Source organism: Mastigoproctus giganteus, chromosome 2 (genome assembly GCF_048544385.1).
Source record: "Mastigoproctus giganteus isolate SK-2022 chromosome 2, ASM4854438v1, whole genome shotgun sequence".
Taxonomy (NCBI): domain Eukaryota; kingdom Metazoa; phylum Arthropoda; class Arachnida; order Uropygi; family Thelyphonidae; genus Mastigoproctus; species Mastigoproctus giganteus.
In genome coordinates, this window is record NC_143576.1 from 102145256 (window position 1) to 102164118 (window position 18863).

The 18863-nt window shown below is 39.9% G+C and overlaps 1 protein-coding gene across 2 annotated transcripts in view; it reads right to left on the minus strand.

The window, feature by feature from the left end:
- Window positions 1-18863, minus strand: part of LOC150089468 (band 7 protein AGAP004871-like) — a 320570-nt gene that overhangs the window by 72961 nt on the left and 228746 nt on the right. For both annotated transcript variants that reach the window (XM_090368612.1, XM_090368611.1), the window contains exon 2: window positions 11939-12042. In XM_090368612.1, coding sequence (XP_090224738.1) covers window positions 11939-12042 — 104 coding nt within the window. The remainder of the gene's footprint in view (window positions 1-11938; window positions 12043-18863) is intronic.

Below are 18863 nucleotides of genomic sequence, written 5' to 3' on the forward strand. Positions count from 1 at the left end.
TGATAGAGGCAACAGATGAATTTGACACAATGAGGTAGAGAGATTTTAAGCCAGAGAAGATCAAAGAGAGGAGATTCCAAATTGCCAAGTCTCTGACAGGGAATATCAGAACAGACATAGGCACAAGTACCACCTTTAAGGCGAAAGGAATCATTCAGCGAATAATTTGGGCATTTGAGATGAGCAGTAGTTGAATCAACCGATAACTGAGATTCTGTCAGAAAAAGCACATGGGGTTTGGCAGACTGCAAGTGGAAATGGACATCGTTGAGATTAGAATTGAGACCACGTATATTTGTGAAATGAATTAGGAAGTGCTTGGGAGGTTTAGATCTTTTTGAAGATAAGCTTGGTCTATTAATTTGACAATTCATGGTGTTCAATAGTAAGAAAAAGTGGGTGGGACATGCTGTATGAAGTAATGAAATTTTTGGATATGGCGTACGCATGGTAAGAATATACCCAGATCCTTGACATAACGTGGCCTCGACAATGCTCCCTGCATACACACTACTCAAACTCCCTCCAGTCACTATCTGGCAGAGTAGAGGTAGCAAGATTATACACTAGCTGATCCGGAAGCCTCCTAGAGAGTTACCAATAGGTTCGGTCCGGTGTACTAACTAGCGGCTGGCCTGCAAACACCGTTTTATAGCTGTACCCTCGAAACGTAAGGAATATTGGATCTCGCCACGACGTTCATCATAACCTCAAAAGTCATCAATCATACTGCATGATGGAACAGATAGGGAAGGGTTGACCGGAACTTAGCTCTAGAGACTAAACATGGGTTCCACCACTTCAAGCCTCCAATAAGCAAAGTGGTGGTACTGCACCAATTGAAGCAATACAAGAATTACTTTCACCGCTGCCTGTGGCTATCGTTAATCTATCAGTCTGTGTATCCCCCAAGCTAGCAGTTTTCTGATCCCCAACACTGCCTCAATAGCATCAGCAAATATACTTGCTTACTTTCTATTTAAGTGTATACCATCCCTGTAGAAGAAATCTCTCTCTCTCCTGTTAACAAGCACAGGCCACGGTGAAAAAAAAATTTTACCCTATGAGCCTTGCACAATCTCTCCAGGGCCAAACTGATTGACAAGGCTCTCATCATTATCCATAATTACTATGCCATAATTATGAGAGCATCCTTGGACTCGGGGGAGGTCCCCAGGGACTGGAGATGTGCAAATGTATCCCCAATTCAAAAAGGTGTATCGACAGGTGACACGAGTAATTACAGACCAGTTAGTTTAACTTCTGTTCTGGGTAAAATAATAGAGTCACTGGTTAAAGATGCATTGCAGGATCATCTGGACAAGACTGCAGCAACAATGCAGACATGGCATGGGTTTGTTAAGGGAAAGTCTTGTCTGACAAATTTGATAGGATATTATGATGTGGTTACAAAGGAAGTGGATGCAAAAAATAATTTTGATATCATATATTTAGATTTCAGGAAAGCTTTTGACACTGTTGTGCATGGAAGACTAGTGTTTGTTATTTGTTTGTATTTTAGGAGCATTAGCAACTAAGCCCACATTGCTCCGGGGATATGCGGTGGTCATTCCCTAACCTATCCGCATCCTCCATATTTGGTGGTGACGGGCTCGAACCCCGGAAGACTAAAGTACAAATTGGAGCAGAATGGTATTAAGGGTAAGTTGCTACAATGGATAAAAGGATGGTTGAGTGGGAGAAGACAGAGGGTGGTAATTAATGGGTGCTGCTCTTCGTGGATTAATGTTATTAGCGGAGTCCCACAGGGTTCGGTGTTGGGTCCTCTGTTGTTTTGTATATTTATCAATGATATTGATGAAGGTATATCAGGCTTAGTGTCGAAGTTTGCAGATGATACAAAGGTTGGCAGGGTTGTTAATGACAGTAATGGCAGTGTGCTACTGCAACAGGATCTAGATAATTTGGGCAGATGGACTAAGAAGTGGCAACTGAAGTTTAACCTTGACAAATGAAAAGTACTGCATATGGGTAGAAGTAACCCCAGAAAAACGTACCAACTGTGTGGTACTACACTTAACGTGGTAGAAAATGAAAAAGACCTGGGAGTAATTGTGCAGTCAGATATGAAGTTTTATGAGCAATGCAGACAGGCTGGCAGGGCAGGTCATGGGGTTTTGTCAATGATATATAGGAATTTTGCTAGCAGGGAAAAGGAGGTGATTGTCCCTCTGTATAAGGCAATGGTCAGGCCACGCCTTGAGTACTGCATACAGGTCTGGAGGCCTCATTTTAGGAAGGATGAGGATTTGCTTGAGCGTGTACAGAGAAGGGCAACAAGATTGGTGAGGGGAATGAAGGGATCCTCTTACCAAGAGAGGCTTAAGTTCTGCAAATTGCAGTGGCTGGAGACTAGGCACCTGTGCAGTGATCTGATTGAGGTGTATAAGGTCTTGAATGGGTTGAGCATGCTGAATTCTGATGGGATCCTTCCACTTGTTCAGATTACGAACCTAAGGGGGCATAAATTCAAATTAAGAAAAGACAGATGTAGAATAGATGTGCGGAAATTTGCCTTTAGGCAGCGGGTGGTTAGTTTCTGAAACAAACTTCCTCCTTAAATTTATTTAACCTATCAACTTCCACAACGACAAATGGAACTGGACAGGCATTTGGAGGAAATGGTGTGATTTTTTTTTTTTTTTTTTTTTTTTGGCTGATGCTGCAGAAGCTCATACACTTGCTTTCTTGCATCACATGCCACTATTACTACTACTATCATATACTCCCTCCTATTGTGTCTGGGCAGAATTGCAGACACTTTCAAATTTAACCCTAACTTGCAACTTTTTTTCAACATTGCCCTGTACTTCATAAGTAAGTCTTCAGATGCTCCTACTCTTAATGTCATTAGCGCCCACACGTGCAACAATATCACCTTTTTTACCCTTAAAAGATGATATCTGTTCTACAATGTCATTAACTTTTGCCCGTGACAGACATACCCTGGTCCTATTCCACTTATCCCTTTTTTGCAAGACTTTTCCCGTTTCACTGAGATGTTGTTATTGTTATTTGGTTTTTAGGAGCATTAGCAACTAAGGCCATATTGCTCCGGGATATGCGGTGGTCATTCCCTGAATGACCTTTCCGCATCCTCCGTATTTGGTGGTGACGGGCTCGAACCCCGGTCTAATCAAGAAGCGTGTGCTACGCACTGCTGCTCCTTCCCACCTGGCTACGGAGGCGCCCGTTTCACTGAGAATTGAACCACCTACAACAACTAGCTCTTGTGGGCAGGGCCGTACTTATAATTAGGTGCATGAGGCACTAGCATCGGGTCTCACGATATAGGGGGCCTCGTGAGGCCTCTGTAATCTCAAAGTGAACATGAAAGATCAGTAGTGCGTCTAGAATGTACTAAATTAATAAAAAAGCTGTTGAGTATGAAACTGCATTACTTACTGTCCTATGATATAAAATATTAAATAGCTTAAATGAAACAAATAAATCTCTACCAGATCCTGCAATAAATTTACTGCGTGGTTCTGATGTTTTGAAATCATTATACAGATATATTTTGCATATTAAAAACAAATTTAATATTATTGAAAGATAAGGTAAATTATTAACTGCCAAATGGCAATAAAAAGAAAAACCATATGTGACAAAACAAGACATAATGAAGTAATTTTAGAAGGGAAAGAAATGTTTATTATCAATACATTCAACGTTGTTTGTGATAGATTAATTGCTGAAAGTATCTAAAATATTGGTATACACCAATATTTTAGATATATTTTAAAAAATTCATAAATCTTGATTTTGATGAAACTGAATTCAATGCTAATATCAATAAATTAATAAGTATAAATAAAAATGACATTGACTTGGAAAAGTTTAAAGATGAAGTTGTCCAATTTTTACTGTTTATTAATGGAGAAAATATTGGCAACGATATGAATGAATATCATTAATAATGGACTGAGATCTACATTTGCTGACCAGGCTAGCCAGGTGGGTAAAATGCCTGCCTGGCAACCCAAAGGTATAAGGTATGTTCGTGTCAGACGGCGTCTGGGATTTCTCCCATCTCCGCGTGTGTTCGCTGTATCAAGGACAGTACACTGTCAAGCCAGAGACTTGAAAGTGTGTCGGCCATGTCTGTGCAGTGTGATCTGTTGTGCCCATTGTTTGTCCAGCTTATTGGCCGCCAGGCCCCTAGTGGGGCCTGACGTTGCCCATACCTCGCCACGTGGAGGCTAGCCGGGTGTCCAGAATCATAACAAGTTGCTCCGGCAAGTCCTGGCACCTAGTTTCCTGGGATTTCAGTGGCTAGGACCTAAAAAATAAATAAAATAAAATAAAAATAAATAAATAATAAAAAATATATATATATAGGCGTTTGACGTTAATTCTTAATAAGATTGCTGTTAGCAAATCGCTGGTTGGGGTTGAACGCTAGAGAGATGTGTTAAAAGGCGTAATAGGTCGGGCAGAATTTTGTTGTTATTAAATTTAGACATGTGGGCTATACGTTAGATGAAAGATAAAAGTGGGAGGGAGGGGAGGCTGAAGGTAAGGGGTCGATAGAGGAGATGACCCCTGCTAGGCAGTATGGCATGCCCATGCCACACCAGAGGGGAGTTTGGATGGCGGGTGGGGGAGACGAAGAAGAGTTATCTCCCCCTGCCATGGATAAGGTATACAGGTAGAGTGGGGAAAGAGACTGAAGACTGGGGGGGAAGGCAGAAGCATGGGGACGATAGAGAAGGTGACCCCAGGTGGTCAGTGAGGCAGGCCCATGCCTCACCAGGCGAAGAGATCGGTCGGCAGGGGAGGGAGGAAACAGAGCATGTCTCCTCTCCCTCCTGCCAGGGATAGGGAATTAAAGATGAATAGGGTTAGGGTACCCCATTCAGCTCGCCATATAGCATTTGGCAGCGGAGCTGCTAGTGTCCTAGTCCGTTCCCAGGAGCGAGACCGAAGCGTGATCGTTTATGGGGTGGTTCCTGTCCGTTCTGCAGTCTTTACCATCAAAAGATCCGGGTTTGCTTGTCGGCATTTGTGGGGTCTTTCTTGTGACATTTCCCATCCATGTGGTGTTTGCATCAATGTTGTTTATAGAGTCATTTCTCATTTATTCGACTTTAGGTCCACTTCGGGGTTTAGTGCCTTGATTATCGGAGGCCGTTGGGTTCCAGGCGTCTTCCGCGGGATGATTTCCTTTGAGGTTTGTTCATTTCCTTATTGTGTCAGTGGTTGGTTGCGGTTCGCTGCGATAAGAGCTCTCCGTCTCGTGAACAGGGCCAGTGCATAGCTGGAGAAAGCCTGATATTCTTCCCTGGTGTCCAAGATGTGGTGCTCCTGGCCATATGGTAGATACTGTATTTTGGTGATGAATGCACTATGGAGGTCGTCATAGAGCTGGCAATCATGCATGAGGTGCTGCCCATGGTGAATCCCAAACATGGGATACCCATGTTTGGGATTCACCATGTCTGTGGGATACCCTTGTCCAGATGGTGTGTGAGGCCCCATCGAATGATCTCTAAGTCCAATGGAAGGACACCAGCAAGGACTTGCAGGGCATGCATGCTCACTGTGCTGCAAGCTCGAGTAATGGTCAGAAGGATTGATCGGTGAATCGAGTCAATGATTCGTTTATTGACAACAGTTGTGGCTTTTTGATACCATGCGCCAGATGCATACGTGACTATTGGGGTGAAGATGCTTTTATAGAAAAGACGTAGCACCCGTCTGTCTAGGCCCCAGTCTCTGCGAGTGACTCTGGCAACCAATGCAGTGTATCGTCTGACTTTTGTGCGCAAGTATTTCAGGTGGTCCTGAAATGATAGATTCGGATCTAGAATCATACCTAGGTACTTTAGCTGCTTTGAGAATTTAACTGTTTTCTGGTCAATCTTGATTTGTGGAGGCCGCCTGAGGTTGAGGCACCCCTTGAGCAGAATGGAGTTTGTCTTTGCAGGGGATATTCTAAGTTGATTTTTCTTTGCCCATTCCTGAAGGGTGGACAGAGCCCGGTTTGCCAGTGTCTCCAGTTGTGCCCTTGAGTCCGCTGTCACTGTTAGTAAGAGGTCATCAGCAAAGGCCTGCGATTTTACCTCGTCAAAGTCTATAGCTAGGAAGGAGTCCATTACTATGTTCCACAGTAGTGGTCCAAGGACCGAACCCTGTGGACAGCCACGAAATGTATTCTTGGAGAGGTCCCATAGCAACAATCCTGGTGGATCTGTTTGTGAGGTAGCTCTTGATGACGCTGTAGAAGTTGCCTGAGATCCCAGCAACCCGAAGCCTTGCCAAGACGCTCGGCCACCAAAGTGTGTCGAACACCCCAGCAAAGTCCATGGCAATCACAAGGAAATACTTCTTGGTGCATCTTCTTACTTGTTTTGTAGGTGTGTTAAGGCGTCCACGGCTGAGCGACCCCGCCTGAAGCCAAATTGGTTGGGTGAAGCCAGGCCAGCCCTGTCATAATATTGCTGTATTCGTCCATAGAGAAGACATTCGAGTAGTTTACTTGCAACTGTGAGAAGTGCGATCAGTCTGTACGATTCTGGGAGGTGTGGTGGTTTGGTCGGATTTTTCAGGATTAGTTTGATGTTTGCTTTCTTCCACGAGGTCGGGAAGGTGCCACAGTGAAGACAGAGATTGAAGAGGTTGAGCAACAGGTTCGGGGAACACTCTACTGTCTTTTTGATGATTTCGGGCTCCAAAAGGTCCGGTCCAGGGCATTTATTTCCCCTAATGAGGGTGGCAGCACTGTTGAGCTCCTCCACGGTGAAGTGAGGTTCTGTCGTTGCTGTTTGATAGCTTTCATTTTCTAAGCAGAGTTGGATCTGCTCTGTTGTCTCCGGTTGTATAGCCGGGTGGAAGACTGTGTCCAGGATATTGGAAATGGTCTGCTGCCAGGTTGTGGACATGCCTCCTTGGGTCAATATGGTGGCGGCAATAACTTCCCCTCGGGGGAGTTTATTCATGGTCAGTTTGTAGACGATTCCCCAGGGGTTCTCATTTCCCATAGTGGAGACCATGCGCTCCCAAGATTGCTGTTTACAGCTTCTGATTTGGGCTGTGTAAGTGTTCCTTGCTTCTTTGTAGCGTTGTAGTACTTCAACCTCTGCCGTCGGCCAGGAGCGCCTGGCCCGTTGAAAGGCCTTTCTTCTGGTTTGTGTTTCTTTTTGGAGTCGTTGCAGTTCTAGGTTCCACCAGGGCGTAGCCCCAGGGGTTGGATTTTTCTTTTTAATAGTGATGTCGCTTGTGTGCGTTATGATCTCTGTTATCTTGCTTTGGAGGTGATCTGGGTCTTCGAGGCGCTCAAGCTCACTCTCTCTGTTGTATGCTGGTTTTTAAGGTACTTTGGAAGAGTTCCCAGTTTGCTTTGGATATGGAGTATCTGTGAGTGGTTTGTCTAGCTGCCAGTACTCTAGTCAGTGAGCTGTTGAGTTGGAATATAACTGCTCGATGATCGGACGTTGTCCAGGTCTCTTGGACGGACCAGTCGGTAGTATTATTAGCGATGTTCCTCGAAGCCAAGGAGACATCTATGGTGGCCTCCCACAGGGTATTACTAAATGTGGGCAGATTGTTTGGTTGGTTTAACACTGTCAACGTTGAACTTGCAAGGAACTCTTCTAATATAGTTCCATTTCTGGTGCCATGTCTGTCTGGCATGTGACTATGCCACATGGGTGACTGGCAGTTCATGTGTGCACCTACTATAATTTTAGCATTGGGAAAGGTGTCAGCAGCCAGTTGGAGGTAGCTTGTGGCGAAGGTTATGTCTTTGCCCGGGCCACAGTAGAGGGCAATAACATAAAATGCCCCCAGAACTGTGGTGAGGTGGGCACATGCAGCCCAGGCTGTGCAAAGCTGTGTGATTTTGGTCACCGTAATATCCGGATTTCTGACCGCGACTGCGGCCCAAGGGGTGTTGTCCTCGAATTGTACTATTTTGTAGGTCGGGGGGTATCCCCTGACTATCTTCATGTGTGAGTATGGCTCTTGTATTATCATGACGTCTATATTCTCCTCTTCAGCCTTGATACGGATCTGATCCGCTACTGCTCTGGCCCTCTGTGCGTTGATCTGCAGAAATTTTACCTCTGTAGTATTGTATCCTCTAAGGCGCATCCCCATAATCCAGCCTGGATTGGAACAAGCTCTTAATCTTCAGGTAGGTGGGGCACTTGTTATCCCTGATTGAGTGGGTGCAGTCCAGCTTCAGACTCTTGCAGTTGGTGCAGATTGGGTCAGTACTCTTGTTTGGGCAATCCCTATAAGTGTGGCCTTTTGCCGAGCAGTGGCCGCACGTGGGGTCAGTCTGGGTGTAGGTGTGCGTTGTATGCCCATATTTACAGCACCTGAAGCATTTGGGTACAGCCACATGTTCATGGAAACGGTGGCTGCCCCAATTTACATATACTCTGTTCTGGGTGTTTAATACTTTCCATGCTGCAGGCACAAGTTCAATCATTGGCCAATGTTGAAACAAAAAATATTTTTGTTTCAACAAAAAAAAGTATTAAAAATATTTTTAACACTGCCAGTTAGTAACGCAAGCGGAGAACAGTCATTTTCTGTTCTCAAACGAGTAAAAAACTAATCAAGGAATAGTTTAATTCAAGATAAAATGAGTAATTTGTCATTGTAATTTATTGAATTCCAACTAGTATTAGCATTAGTTGAGGCATACGATGCAAGAAAGCAAGCTTATACAGCATCAGCCCAAAAATAAAAAAAAATAAAAATAAAACCTTCCCATTTCACCCATCTGGTCACTCCAAATGTTTGTCTAGTTCAGCCTTAAATTTATTTAAACTATCAACTTCCACAACAACAGATGAAAGTCTGTTCCAGCAATCGACTACCTGCTGGCTGAAAGCAAACTTCCAAACATCTATTCTACAACTGTTTTTTTCTCAATTTGAATCTATGCCCCCTCAGGTTCTTAATTTGAGCAAGCAGAAGTATCCCATCAGCATTGAGCCTGCTCAAACCATTCAAGGCGTTATACACCTTGATCAGATCACCTTGGAGATGCCTAGTCTCCAGATGCTGCAACTTGCAGAACTTAAGCCTTTCTTCGTAAGCACACCCCTTTGTTCCTCTCACCAATCTTGTTGCCCTTCTCTGTACTCTTTCTAGCAACTCTACATCCTTCCTAAAATAATGCCTCCAGACCTGTATACAGTATCAAGGTGTGGCCTGACCACTGCCTTATACAAAGGGATAATCACCTCATTGTCACTGCTAGCAAAATTCCAATGACATCACTTCCTATTAGGTGGCTGTTAGATTTTAATAGCTGTTCGATTAAACCGTTTAAAACTTTAAACAATTTTGATTCAAGAACACAACAATAAAACAATCACTTCTTGAAGTAGTTTTTTGGTTATGACGTCATACTATTCTACAAATGGATTTCATTAACTATTGAATTATAAAACTACCAAATCTAATTTCAGTTAACAACCTATAAGAGTATTTCAAAGATGGCTAAAACTTCAGCTGAGTGAAATTGAGAGAATTATACAAGAATAAAAGCTTCAAAGTCACCAAAGAAGCCACCCACATTGACAAAAGAAAGAGTTCAAAAACAGAGAACAAAAAAAAAAAAAAAAAAAAAAAAAAAAAAAAATGCAGTTTAATAAAATCTGCTTCTCAAGATTTTGATCAACATCAATTTCTACATTGACTTCTCATCAAGAAGCTGAACCATCGCCATTACGAAATTATATTCAAGAACTTCCTGAAGATTGATTCAGAAGATTTGAGTTCAAATGAATTACCTGAGGATTTTCAATTGATTCCTGAACCAGCTAGACAGAGTATACTGCAACAACCAGCTTCGACTGAACCATCTAAAAAGAAACAAAATCTTATTTCAGCTCAATCACCTGTTGTAGACCTTCACCTGTTGTAGACCACAGGTTTCAACAGTAGTTGAACATGAAATCATTTACAAGAACATCAAACAAAACCGTAAGTCCTAAAAAGAATTTGAATGACAATTTCTGAAAAATACATGTAGAGCTGTTTGTGATATCTGTGATTGATTATGGTATGAAAATGATGTAAAATTGTGCACTCCAGGAAGTTACCTGTTACTTTTCTTGGAATTTCCAACTGCAGACATAATGACTATGGAGGCTTGTAATACTTGTTGAGCATCTCTCAAAAATGATTCCACTCCAACATTTTCAAAGAGCAACAGTTTTGTTTATCCTGATATTCCTCAATCTGCCTTGATTGGATTTAGTAACCAAGCGACTCATTTCTCCTCCTATACCATTCATGCAAATTAAAAGACTAAGACATGGTTTTGACCAATGTGGAATTTTGGGCCAAATTATAAATGTTCCTGTAAATGTTAATTTGCTGGTCAATCATTTGCATCGGAGAATAGATGACGATTATTGTGTTAACGTTCGTATCGAATGTAAAAAAATACACAAATTGAGTTATTTAATGGGCTTGTTTTGTAAACGAGATGTAAGGGTTTCATTAAAGTATCTACTTACAACTCCTTTGTCTGTATGATATCGAGATTGACAAAGCATTCTTCGATAAATAAATGGAACACGATGATGCTGCTACATGTGAAATGAGTGAAGCTATACCTGCTTTAGAAAGTTTAGTCACTCAACAACAAACTCTTTTGTTGTTGAGTGACTAAAATATTTATGAATAGCTCCTGGTGAACAAAACGTTCCACAAAATTTACTTTTGATGAACATATCACGTCTGGTGAGTGTGGGCTTGGCAAACACAGGGTCCTGAGCTAGATATCATCATTCTTCTCTTTCTTGTTTTCTTGATGATTCCCTTTTACTTCTGATTCTCTCTCTCACTCTCAGGGTAACGCAAGTCAAGGGAATCAGAAGACATATTCAGATCTAAATAGAAACTAAGTTTTTAGGAGACATATTCAGATAAAGATTTTAGAACTATAAATTTGGTGATTAATGTGGCAAAGATAATGCTAAGAGTATTAACTAGAAGGATGATAAGGAGGAGGGAGAAAATGTGAGAGAATGGCAGTTTCAGTAGGAGAATAAGGTTTGCAATAGGAGTGATGAGTGACAGAAAGACATCTTTCTTCAGCAAGACATTCTTCAACAATAAAATGTTCAGACCCAACTGTAAATATTTTTCTGTTTACTTTTGCTACTGCTCTGTATGATATTTAAATTTATATTCATCCATTAGTGGAACATGTATGTGTAATCTTCAAATTGTAAATTTTGTTATGTATGTAAATCTTTGAAATCCAGGTGAAAATCTTTTGTAATCCAGTAGTTGTAATTACCAGCCCCTCCCCTTAGCCATGTGCCTTCCAGGAAGGATCACTCTTCCTTGGCAGTGTAATTTCTTTCTGTAATTAATAAACTGATATTTATCTGGAAGCAAACAAAGTAGGTATTTGTTTTAAAAATTATAAGAAGGCTTTTGATAAAGGACACAAGGTTAATTATTGAATATACTGGAAAGGATTGCATTGGAAATCCAATCCTTTCCAGAATCTTTGGATTGGAAGGACAGCAGAATGGTTAATTATTTTTAGGGACAAAAAGTAATAGTGTAGTACAGAGTAACACTGGCAGTGTAGAAATTGAAAAAGGTATAACACAAGGATGTATCTATCCCAGACTTTATTTAATATTATATATAAAAGAAATGGTGAAGGAGAGTTTTGATAAAAGAAATATGAATAACTAATAAACTGATAGAATGGAGAGAAAAGTTATTGAGCGTGTTAAATCTGCAGATAATATGGCACTGGTAACAGATTCTCAGAATATGTAGATAGCAAAATTTAGTTAAGCATTTTATGTTTTTAGGTCTTCGCTAATACATTTGCAAGAATTATACATTTAAAATTTTAGACTGACACATTACACATATTGTAAATGAATACTGTAAATTTACACTGTAAATGAAATGCAATACTTACCTTGACACAGAGAAACAGAGAGAAGGGAAATGTTGCACAAATCAATAAAGCAGAAATTGCTGTCAAAGCAAAAGCGCAGAGTCCAGTTTCCTCTGTAGTAGTAACTGCAACATTTGAAACATCAAGCATAAAAATTTTTGAGTGAAAAACACACTTTATTAATAATTAAATGACTTTTAAAATAATATGCATTTTTATAGATTTCAGTTTTTAATAGCTTTTTATAATTTTAAATAAAAAAATTTGCCTTTAATTAATGGTTAAGATGTACTATGCAAAGATAATATATAACAAGAAGCACAACTAGGAATTTTGATATCTATGGCAAAATATCAGAAATGCACCTTTGTTTTTGTAAAAATGATTTATATTATAATATTAATTAAATTATAAAAAATAATCATTAATTTATTATCCACAAAATGGTACCTTTATAAAAGCTTTTATAATAATTGATTTAGGTAATAATTGCATAATTTTAATTTTTATATATATATCATGGGCTCTGTTTGGCTCCTACAATGAATGAATCATTGCTGTGGCCAGGGCTACACTTGCCATACCCTAAATACATCTCAACCATTTTTATACAACCATAAATCTTTTTTTTTTTATCAAAATAGTTTATACTACCAAAATGTTAAAATTAGATTTAATGAAATAGCCAAAAATTATAATTTTTGCATATATAAACACACTGCACAATCAACTTTACATAATGCAGTCCACAAATTTTTAAAATAATATTTTAGATTGTTTTATAAGAAGTACTTTATGTAGACAGTGAATAAAAATCACCATACCCATATCTTTTGATATATTTCTTATTTTCATGTTTTGTGTAAAGACCCAGTACATAAAAAAAACATCTGCTCCTCCTATGTACTCATTTTTTCTAGACGAAAACACTTATTTTGTAGGAATAGCTCCGCTTTCTAATCTTTCTGAACAAAAGCATATCACAGAAATTGCTTCTGCATTTAAAAAAAAAAACTTTCACTTTAAACATTACTTTTCATCAAACAGCTGTTTTGTGCAAATTAAAAATCTGCCCTACTATGAATTTTTTTCCTACATATTTGTGGTGGGGGGGGAATTATACTATTAGAACAGGGGCCAACAAAAAGACCCCCCCCCAGTGGTCTGTATTACAAAAAAATAATAATAAAAATTTAACTCATCACAGTCTGGATCCCTTTTTCAATATAAAATAAAACATCACATTTATTTTCTTTTATTACAGAATTTGAAGGAAAGTTTTTTTAAGTTGCCCAAATTTTCAAATTTGGGGAACTTAAAAATGTGAAACAAAAATAATTACTTTATATACAAATTACTGACTTAGGATCTGATAATACAATCAAAAGTTCACTGGCAGTCCAGATATAGACATAGTCCAGAAATAGACAATGGTCTGCCAGTTGATGACCCCCTCCCAACTAGACCCTTTCTACAGCCACTCAATCCAAAAGTGAGTAAATGGGTTAATTAATGATCCCCTCAAACAAACTAGCTAAGGAGTCAAGTATGAGGGTAAAAAGTGAATGCACTTTGAGTGACTATAGTTCAATACCTCATAACTGCTAAATATGGTATAATAGTAGTAATGGAGGCATGTGATGCAAGAAAGCAAGCGTTTGAGCTTATGTAGCATCAGCAAAAAAAAAAAAAAAAACAATTTCACACATCCATTCCCTCTAAAAGTATGTCCAGTTCCTCCTTGAATTTATTTAAGCTATCAACTTCTACAATGACAGATGGAAGTTTATTCCAGCAATTAACCACCAGCTGGCTAAAGTAAAATTTCCACACATCAATTCTACAACTGTGTTTCCTCAATCTGAATTTATGCCCCTTCAGGTTCGTAATCTGAGCAAGCAAAATCCCCTCAGAATTCAGCATGCTCAACCCATTCAAGGCCTTATACACCTCATTCAGATCACCTCGCAGGTGCCTAGTTTCCAGCTGCTGCAATTTTCAAAACTTAGGCCTTTCTTGGTAAGAGGACCCCTTCATTCCCATCACCAATCTTGTTGCCCTTCTCTATACATGCTCAAGCAACTCAACACCCTTCCTAAAATAAGGCCTTCCGACCTGTATGCAGTCCTCAAGGTGTGGCCTGACCATTGCCTTATACAAAGAGATAATCACCTCCTTTTCCCTACTAGCAAAATTCCTGTATATCATTGACAATACCCCATGACCTGCTCTGGCAGCCTGTCTGCATTGCTCAGAAAACTACATATCTGACTGCACAATTACTCCTAGATCTTTTTCATTTTCTACCACCCTAAATGTAGTACCACAGTTGGTATGTTTCTCTGGGATTACTTCTACTTTGCATTTGTCAATTTTGAACTTCAGTTGCCACTGCTCAGACCATCTGCCCAAATTTTCTAGATCCTGTTGCAGTAGCACACTGTATTTAACAACTCTGCCAACCTTTCTATCATCTGCAAACTTTGACACTAAACCTGATATACCTTCATCAATATCATTGATAAATATACAAAACAAGACTGGGCCCAACACCGAACCCTGGGGGGCTCCACTAATAACATTAGTCCACGAAGAGCAGCGTCCATTGATTACAACTCTGTCTTCTCCTACTCAACCACCCTTTTATCCATTGTGGCAACTTACCCTTAATACCAAACTGCTCCAATTTCTACAGTAGTCTTCCATGCACAACAGGGTCAAAAGCTTTACTGAAATCCAAGTATATTTCTAGATCTAAGTATATAATATTCAAGTATTCTCTCAATATTGTGAAATTTTCTTGTTCTTATGTTAATGTCCCAAAGTATAAAAAGAAAAATTTATTTAAATTCTGCTACGTGCATTTTATATACACAACATCAAATCCATTATTCTTCTGAATTAGCATTTAATTCCATTTTTTTTTTTTTTTTTTTTTTTTTTTTTAAATATCAGCTTCTGTTCTCAGTTCAATTCCAAACTTGCTTTTCTTCTTTTCATTTGTCTTCTCTACTGCTGTTCTCTGGAACAAATTTCATCTTATGCATTTCCTGAAAATTATAATCTACAGAAATTTAAGTCTAATGTGAATAAGAATCTTTTATCTTCTTAATCCATACATTATACTATACTACAGGACTACAAGTGCCAATAACGTTTTATGCTTGGGAATATTAATAAAAAAAATAAATAATAAATAGTGAATGGATTTCTCCATAATTTGGAGAGAAATGAGGTACATGTTGAGGCAGAGTGAGATTTGTCACTTTTTCTGGAAATTGCCTATATGTGAGCAAATTTCCGTACATATATATAGTGTGTCAGTGAAATAGCATACTGTTGTGCAGCTGGCACTGAGCTGAGGAGTGCAGGAGCAAAAGTAAAATTGAGAAATGATTGTGAGGGTCAATAAATAAACAATGGAACAGGGATCTTATGAAAATATGCCACTGGATCACACTGTGACAACAAAAAGGGAGTTAATTCCAGAGCACAAGTTTTAAGAATGAGTGTAAAACATCATCAGAACATGAAGACTTGTTAGCACCAAGCATGTTCAGAATTCTTTTATTCTGTTTCAGTCAGATAACCAGAAGAAGAAATGACTCTTGTGTTCAGTATGGTATGAAGAGGTTTAACGAAATTATCACTGTAAGAATTAGAGGGAAAGTAATCAGATGAAAGTGCAATAAAAACAACAAGATGCAAGAGGTTGAAGTATGGATGGACTGAAACCACAGCCAATGGTTTTGGCCAAGTTTTCAACTCTGAGTTTAAGGTACAGTTTAGATTTATTAATAGCTTGTTTATAACTACTGCAAGCTTTAGTGCTGGCAGAAAACGAAGCTAGAGATCTAGATGTAAACAAATTGCTTTATACTTCATTCTTATCCTGAAAGCATATTTACCAGAAAACCATGCTTTTCACAGGGCCAAGGATTTAGGGAAGAATGAGAAATAATGGACTTCATCCCTATAAGAATAGCTTAAAAATTAAACTTTGTTTAAAATTAGTAGTATGGTTATTATTTGCATTTTATCTGATTAAGTTGGTGAGTATGTTATTTACTTTGCCTTCAAAGTTGCTAATAAAAATCCAAAGTCAACTTTTGCTGCCATTGTGTTGTGTCAATATACGATCGTTCAAATTCTACCACCATTGTTATAATACTGCAGTGTAAAAAACCACCCACACTACCTGATTGGTTTTCTACACAGTTTTATGGGAATATAAGCAGAGGTGGGTGGGTGGGTGGGTGTGTGTGTGTGTGTGTGTGTGTAGTTTGTATTCCATAAGTGGAATTAGTGTAGCATTATTACTTTTGTATCGCTTGGTTTCTTTGTGTTGCCTTAAATTAGACTAAAAATTATACTACAGACTAGAGCAGCAAAGCAAAGAGCTTTGCTTTACTGCACTAGTGAGAAAACTTTAGTTTTGTGAGAACTGCAGAGGGCAGTTCTACAAATCAGACTATATTATGTTTACTTATTCTCTTTTTGCAAGGCTACCTTTAGCAGAACATGATACAGTCCTGCTATAGGGGATGCTTTTGTGTTTGTTGTAAGGAGCATGGGGAATTAAATACAAATTCAGCATTATGATGGGCTTGCACAAGGGCTTCACAGGGCTGATGCCCTCAAATGATTAAAAGAGAGGGTCCCATTATGCCTTCAGCTGCCCAGGCCAATGTGGAGCCAATGCTCCAGCATCAGATTGTTTGTTTGTTTGGTTTTTAGGAGCATTAGCAACTAAGGCCATATTGCCCCAGGGATATGCGGTGGTCATTCCCTGACCTTTCCGCATCCTCCATATTTGGTGGTCATGAGCTCGAACCCCGGTCTAATCAAGAAGCGTGTGCTACGCACTGCTGCTCCTGCCCACGGAGGCGCCTCCAGCATCAGATAAGACAATGACATCCTTCAAGCAGAGATCCTTGTTATCACAAGAAGTAGCTATAGTTGGTGACTCCACTCTCAGGGAAACAAGAAATATATTGTCAAAAAGGACAGGACCAAGGTATGTCTGCTGTGATATAGGACAGCTACATCTTTTATTGGAACTCAAAGTTATATTGGTGATATTGTCACACTGCTATTAAGGATATAAAGAGAAGATCTGAGGAGTTAATCAACAAATATAGGGCAATGCCAAAAATAAGTCATGAGTTAGGATTGAAATTGAAAACATCTGCAATTCCCCCAACACAATAGGAGGGGGGGGGTAAATGATGAGAGCCTTGCTAATTCACACCCCCAGAGAGAGACTTTGCAAGACTCATGGGGTAGATTTTTCTTGGCGTGATCTGTGCTTGTTAACAGCAGAGACTATTTTTACAGGTACAGGATACACTTAAATAGAAGAGATACAAGAATATTTACTGATGCTATCAAATTAGTATGATTAAAGAGGCCAGTGCGCTCTGGATTCATTATCAAAACTAAAATTACTGTACCACAGAGCGAAAATGGATACAAAAATAGATTAATAACAGGAAATATACATATATTAGATTAGATACATACAAACAAAAAGCTTTCTGTTGTTTTGTCAACCTTCCTCAGTTAAACTGACAGTTAAGAATGGAGCATTAGGGCGTGTACTGCCAATCTTGTACGTGAAGTGCGTGATTAATTGTTGGATGTTGAAGCCTGTGGCTGTGATGCATGTGGACATTGCCAGCGTTTGTCAATAGTTAAGATTGCTGTTTTGATGATCGGGTGGACTTGACATCCACTGTTCCTGTTGACTGAGGTATTGGAGCATTTGATGTTCAACGACTCCAACCAGGCGTGTCGTCGATAGTGGCGGGACATCCACAATCACGACATCGCAGTGTGGGTCAATGTCGTGGTGAGTTGCCCAAACGTGTTCGGCAATAGCTGAGTGCTCCACATCTGCTAAATGGATTGCTCTTTTATGTTCGGAAAGGCGTTTTTCGAACCGTCTCCCAGTTTCCCCAATGTAGTAGCTAGTACAGTCACAGCAAGAGATGCGGTAGACCAATCCGCTTTGTAGTAAGGTGGGGACTGGCGTTTTTATCTTAGAGATGAGGGATCATAATTTTCTGCCTGGGAGTTGTACACATTTTATCCCATGTGATTTTAAGACTCTACAAACCTGTTGTGATAGGTTTGGGTAGTATGGGAAAAAGGCACTTGCAGCTAAGTCATTACCTTGGATGTTTCTGTTGGTCACTATGTGGCCATGTGTCTGTAGGTCACACCTGTCAAGGGTATTGATGGGATAGCCACAATTCGTAAGATCTGCCTTGACTTTAGCAATTTTGGTGCGCCTCTCATTTACAGAGCTAGAGTGTGTCCAGGCACGAGTTAGCAAGGGTCGTGCAGTGGCAAGACGATGGCTACGTGCATATGCTGACTGGAAGTTGGTAAATTGGCCAGCACACATTGGTTTATGATGGACAGTTGTCTTCAAGCACGTGCCCTCGTGCCAGACAAGGGTGTCTAAGTATGGTATGGTGTTGTCCGACTCTAGCTCGATGGTGAATTTTATGAAAGGCGACAGAGAATTGAGGTGGTCTAAGATTCGGTCACCTGAATTTCTGGGGATAACCACGAACACATCGTTCACGTAGCGACACCAAAAGGTAATGGGATCTGGTACATTTTAAATGCACGACCCTCTAATTCCTCCATTGCGATTTTTGCCGTGACCAAACTAACCCGGGGAACCCATGGCTGTGTCATGTACTTGTTGGTAAATGGAGTCGTTGAACATGATTGCACTGCCTGTTAAGCACAGTCTGAGGGCAGTGGAGATATCGTCAGGTGTTAGTTTGGTTCTGCTGCCAAGGGTTTGGTCGTTATCTAAGAGTTGCTTTGCACATGTGATGGCAAGTTTTACTGGGATGGAGGTGAAAAGTGAAACTACATCAAATGATACCATGATTTGATCTTGTGAGATGTATATGGTTCATATCCATTC